Here is a 5,961-nt window from a genome sequence, read left to right on the forward strand (position 1 = left end):
CATACATACACATTCATACATTCATAAACACACATGCACATACATACACATGCACACATATACACATACATACACATATGCACACACATACACATGCACACACTCATTAATGCACATATGCATACATACACATGTACACACATATGCATGCATACACTCATACACTTACACATACATACACACTCATCACACACACACAAGAAAGTCTTTAAAAATGCTATTTTAAACTTAGCATAGTGATCATAGATAGCACTGGGGAAACTGGAATGGAAGGATTGCCACAAGTTTAAGGCTAGCCTGGTCTATAGTAAGACAGTCTCACACCAACTACACCGCCAGAAAAGTCATTTTCCTGTCTGCATCTCACCTTCTTCTTCATCTGTTTCCGAACCTTCTTCTATCAAACCCTTAGAAAACTCCCTCAATCCTGCTCTCTCTCTCTCTCTCTCTCTCTCTCTCTCTCTCTCTCTCTCTCTCTCTCTCTCCCTCTCTTTCTGTTCCCAGCTCTCGCTAAACCACCATGTAAGTACTGTCTGTGTTGTGCCCACCAGCCTATTGCTTTATATACACATCTGCTTCCGCAATGAAATAACAGAAAAACTATTGAAATGTCCAGGATATTCACCCCAGCAAATTTGGAAGGCAATTTACAAACAGGAGTCAGAAAACACTCTGAAAGATGGTGTCATTACTGAGTTTGTAACAGCCTAAAGACCTGCTGCTTTCTGGCTTGCTGAGAAGTCCAGCATCAGAAAGGGCAGGATGAGAAGTGGGGTGACCAAAGGCCCCCAGACCTGCCAGCTATTACAATGTCTCAATGTCCAGGAAAGAGAAATTCACATTAGAACGAGCACTGGGAAGCATACATGAGTGCATTTACTGCAGAGTGGCCATTGTAACTTTGTGTCTGATGCACACAGTGCATTTATTGCAGAGCAGTTTCTGTTACTTGGTGTCTGATGCATGCTTTGCACACAGTGCATTTATTGCAGAGCGGCTTCTGTTACTTTGTGTCTAATGCATGCTTTGTTTCTTAGCTCCCACCTGTCTTCTACACATGGAGAACTCTTTTGCCTGTGGTTGGCTCATTACCAGAGCTAAACTATACACGCTCTGGAGCTTGGCATGTTTGTGTCTGCTGGATACAGAGAAAGACAGTCCAGCAAATCAGAAGCCAATAAACTCAATGTACATAATGCAAGTTTAAAGGGGAACTGGAAACTTTCATTATGTGAGTGCTAATGGCTGGGATATTTTATTAGCAGCATATCCCATTGTTTCAATACAAGTTGTTTAAGTCTGTACTAAAAATTGGACTATTTCTCTCCCTCCCCACTTCTAGGATTACAAGCATTGTATCACCATGCCTGTCTGGCTTTTTATGTGAGTTCTGTTGCCAGAACTCAGAACCTCATACTTGCAAGGAGAGTGCTTTAACCTGTCTCTTCGGCTGGCAGAGTTCTATAGTAACAAAATTCACAGCAAAGCTGTGCTTCTTGTGGGCATACACAAACACACACCATCACATCTTTCCCCCTCCAACCCCTCCCACGTCCCCTTCCCAAATGTAAAACCTCTTCTTTATGTAGCCTATACACTATAACATACGTAGTATTCATGTAACACACATGGATATACAACTTACAGAGTACATTTGGCATTGCTTGTATCTACATGACCAGGGCTGACCACTTGAGATTGGATCACCTACGAGACTGATAAACAGCACTCAGGAAGGAAGGAAGGACCCTTAATGTAGGCAAAAGTACTAAATCCCATAGCACCTAACTTGTCTCCCCATACCAACAATCTGTGGGGAGATTGTGAGGCTTTGGAAGCAGCAGCTATGGAGGGTGATGAATCCCCTAAGCTGCTTCTCAAAGTTTGCAGCTTAGAGGCTTCTTACCACCTTGAGGACTCTACTGTCCAAGGCACAGAACAGCATCTTAGATCCTCAACATATTCATTTTATCAAGTGAGACAGTGTTAGGTTGCCTTCCTGGGCTTTTTTTTTCTCCATCTGCAAAATGGGAGGTTCTAAAAGCAAGTACTTCCTAGAGTTTGTTGAGAGGATGCAGTAATAAGGCTTGTATGTTGATCATGCTGCTGGCCAGAGTAGACGCAAACATCACTGGCTGTGAGCATCTCCACTCTCATTCCTGCTCTGTAAGGCGCTCACCTGCAGAAGCTAGGGGTGTCAGTGATTATGTGCCCCAACCACTCCTCAATCCCACAGAGCCTCAACACACAGCTCCCTGGAGAAATAAGGCTTTAACATCCTCATAACCAACCCAAATGAGTGCCCCTTCCTCAATTGCAGCAGAGCTGAAAAGCCACACAAAGGGATCAGGGAAGACGTGGGGACCCAGGGCTTGAAGCTTCCAAAACAAGCCAAGCTGACTTTCCATGGAGCTCTTGTCTTTGTGAGTGTTGGAGACCTAGGGGGACTTGCAGACCCTCACCCATCCACTAGACAGCCTTTTAACACGTGGTTGCTGTATTCTGCAGGTATGCTTCCCCTACCAGTTAGCAATGCCACCTGCCACTCTGGGGGCTGGGAACACAGACTGCCGGCATGGGAGATTCATCAGGACTCCGGGCTTTGCCAGAGAGAACCTCCCTTTGGCTCTAATGTCTTGTGTGTTCTGGGTACTCAGAGTGAAAGCTAATGAGAGTCTGGAGGCCAGTCAGAAAAATAACAACCGCTTTTATTATGTAGGATGAAAGCCAGGAAAATGCAAAGTGTTGGGGGAGCTCGGACACAGAGGCCCAATTCAGATGCAGTCCTCAGAAGCCACAGTGCCAGCCTCTGCTTGGCAGCTGCCTGGCATTTTAGTCTGTCCTAATTTAGGGTCTTAGGTAAAAGTTGAGTCCGAGGACTTTCTCAGTTTCGCCCCAGCAAATTCAGAATGAAGGCATCAAGAAAGGAGACGCGAGGGTAAAGAAGGGCATTTGCTGTGTGAAAAACTCACACAGGTCATCCATAATGCCCCCCCACCCCAGTAGTTCACCTGTGTGGACTCCAGCAAACTGGGGAAATAGCTTTGGCAAGAGTTAAGATTGAGAGTTGCCATACTAAAAATGTCTGTCATACTAAAAATGATCCCACATGGCTGCATCAAAGACAAATTGGTAAAGCTCCTAAACCAAATTGGTTTTAATTTACAGCCTGGAATGCTGGGAAAATTAGGACTACTAATTACTTAAATCCTATCAGTCAGTTTAACCTCCATTAGGCCTTTCTCAGCATGACCAAAGGTAAATAAATAAATAATGGGCCTTGATTCCTATTTTAATCTAAAAGGTTATATTAAGTTTGTAAACGGGACCTGGGTCTTAGCCAAACTATTAAATTTTGTTGTCTTAGTCAGCCGGCGTCACCAAAATAGCAGGGGAAAATCTCTACAGGCAAAGAGATTTTTAGATGGTTACCGCGAAAATCAATGAGATCTTGCAGCTTAAAACCTGATAAAACTTCAATTAAGCTGTGAGCCATGGACAGAAAGTCCATGTTCCTGTCAAGGAAGCGGGCTAACATGGTGACAGGAGCATCCTTAGTTCGGAAACATGCTTTGGTTGCTTAATTTTTCCAATCTCCTTTGAAAGAGCCTTAGAAAAAAGTACTTAGTACCCTTCGAAATTCTCACAATCTGAAAACAAAACAAAACCAAAAACATCTTTATAAGCAAGTGTGCTGAAAAGCCCCCAAGCATTTCTTCGAGATTTCAAACCAAATGAACACGTGGTCACTATTTTCGGACGTGAACAATCACTGGTAAGAAGCAAGTACAGGCTCCTTTCTCCTCCTTCCTAAATGTCTGTCAGGGCTGCCTGTACTCAAGTCTCCCTTTAAGCATGAATTCCCAAGCAGAATCGGGGCAGGGTGCTGGTGAGGGTGTGAGCATTTTACTTCAGGGAGGAAGGCCCAGGCATTCAGCAGTCCGCTGATGCGATGTTTCTTTCTGTCCACAACTGCCTGGCCAGGTTAAGGAGCAGCTTAGCGAGTAAATTCTCTGACCCTCTCGCTTTAGGGGATCATGATAAAGCAGGAGACGCTGTTTCCCTGACTGCTAAGATTCTGCCTCCATTCCTCAGGACCCGAAGAGCCAAAAGCCCTGTCTTTAGGTCACCAGGAGAAGAAGTCCAAACAGTAATCACAGGGTTTGATCAGGTGGGGGTGATCCGGCAGTCCATGTTGGAACACTGAAGGGCGGTGGCCTATCGCGCGAGGTAGCCCAGGAAGGAGGCATATCCTCCAAATCTGGCCACCTGAACTGGATGTAGGCACCAGAGTTCAGGAATCGCCCGCAAACTTTCTTCTGGAGCTGAGGCTTGGGATATCCTGCCGGAATACTGTCCCGGGATTCAAAAGTAATTTTGGAGAAAAGGAGAGGGATGTTCCGGATCCACACAGCGGACCCCTAGTCCTTTGCCTAGGTATTTCATGCACGCAAAGGGACCTCCACTCGCCTTGGCGGATGTCCCCTGATCACCCCGTCCCCCGATTGGGTTGGTCACTACGATACTGCAGCATCACAGGTCACGCGGTGACCAAGGACCCGGGGAAGGTGGCTGAGAACCCAACCCGGACGCGCGACAGTGGGCAGTGCGGCGGCGGGACCTACCAGCGCGGCCAGGATGCGCCGGCTCTTCTCGTCTGTGCAGCGCTCCGAGAGGACGCTCGGGTGCGCGCGGAGCAGCAGCGCTGCAGCCAGCACCCAGCCGGCGGTCCACGCGGCGAAGGCGAGGAGCGCGCCCCGCCGCCAGCGCCCGCATCGTGCAGCCCGGCCCCGCGCTCCCGCGGCCCGCGCCATCGCCAGCCCCGCGCTCCGGTCGCCGCTCCGCAGCTCTAGGGGCGGAGAGGGGGAGGGGCGACGGGAGGGGAAACTGGCCTCCGGGCACAGCGTCCCGGTGCTGCGTGGGGATCCCCTCCCGGCTTCTGCGACCTACCCACCCTGGCCACCTTTCCACTTTCTTCTACTCTTTTCTTCCCCAAGACTAAGCCTCTCGCTTCTCTGGATGGCCTTACTTCTTCCCTCTTTCCTAGACTGCCGCCCCCTGCCTAGCCGCAACACTTGCCCCTTCCCAGGACCCCGCTGGACCCATTCACCCTCTTGGCTGCTGCACTCTGCCCATCCCCATCCTCTCCACCTAGTCTGACCTCAGCTTAGGATCCCTCCCGGCTTCCGGGAGAGAGGTTTCAAGGTGTGGGGAGAAGAAATGGGGACAGTGAGGGACCAGGGTCAGCAATACCCAGACTGCACCAGACTTGAGGACTTCGCCAAGTACAGAAGGACGAGCTGTCAGCGTTAACACAGCCTGGAGAGGTTCGCCAAAGCGTTTTCACCAGCTAGAGTCTGTGTTGCATGCGCCCTTGGTATATGCGTGAAACCCTGCTCTCCAGAGCTTTCTCCAGCAAAAAGAGCATGCACGGTGGGTGGCGTGCCCGGAGTCCTGCCGGGTATTGTCAACCTTGAAGGGCTCTGAAAAAGCGGGGCCTCTTGCCCAGGCATTCATCAGACAAAAGCACTTCCCGCGGGATTCTGGAAGCCCCATCCAGAGGCCCTCCTGCTGCCCTGTGCCCTAACTTCTCAGGCTGTTTCTCACCCTGATTTAAGCATTCTCTAAGGACCTCTAAAGAACTAGTGTCCCAGCTTACTCTATTCTGAAAGTCTCTAGTTAAACTTGGTTTTGTGGCTGGTTCTGGGGTAGCTGCCTCCCAGAATTTTAAAACAACGTGAATTCGGCTTTAAGATGCACTTGGGATATACCACAAATAAGTGTTCCCTGAATACAGCAGACTCTGGAGGTTTGGGGGAGCACCCAGTCAATCACAACATCCTTTCACAAGCTCCCTCCAAGGGAACCCTAACCTTTTGCTTCCCCAGCACACGTGCGGCTGTATGAGAATGGTCTCAGAGGCAGTGGTGTGGAAAGATCTCCTCTCGCCAGCGGTTCCGG

The 5,961-nt window shown here is 49.0% G+C and overlaps 1 protein-coding gene across 2 annotated transcripts in view; it reads right to left on the reverse strand.

Moving 5' to 3' along the window:
• Dipk1c (divergent protein kinase domain 1C) overlaps nucleotides 1–5,469 on the reverse strand; it is a 22,411-nt gene extending 16,942 nt beyond the window's left edge. The window contains exon 1 of one of the 2 annotated variants that reach the window (XM_075968129.1): nucleotides 4,626–4,818. In XM_075968129.1, coding sequence (XP_075824244.1) covers nucleotides 4,626–4,814 — 189 coding nt within the window. In that variant the 5' untranslated portion in view covers nucleotides 4,815–4,818. Of the gene's footprint in view, nucleotides 1–4,625; nucleotides 4,819–5,253 lie in introns of those variants that run through there. The other variant, XM_075968130.1, reaches the window with a different exon arrangement.
• Between the last annotated feature and the right edge of the window lie 492 nt (nucleotides 5,470–5,961).

The sequence above is a fragment of the Microtus pennsylvanicus genome, chromosome 4 (genome assembly GCF_037038515.1).
Source record: "Microtus pennsylvanicus isolate mMicPen1 chromosome 4, mMicPen1.hap1, whole genome shotgun sequence".
In the NCBI taxonomy this organism is placed as follows: domain Eukaryota; kingdom Metazoa; phylum Chordata; class Mammalia; order Rodentia; family Cricetidae; genus Microtus; species Microtus pennsylvanicus.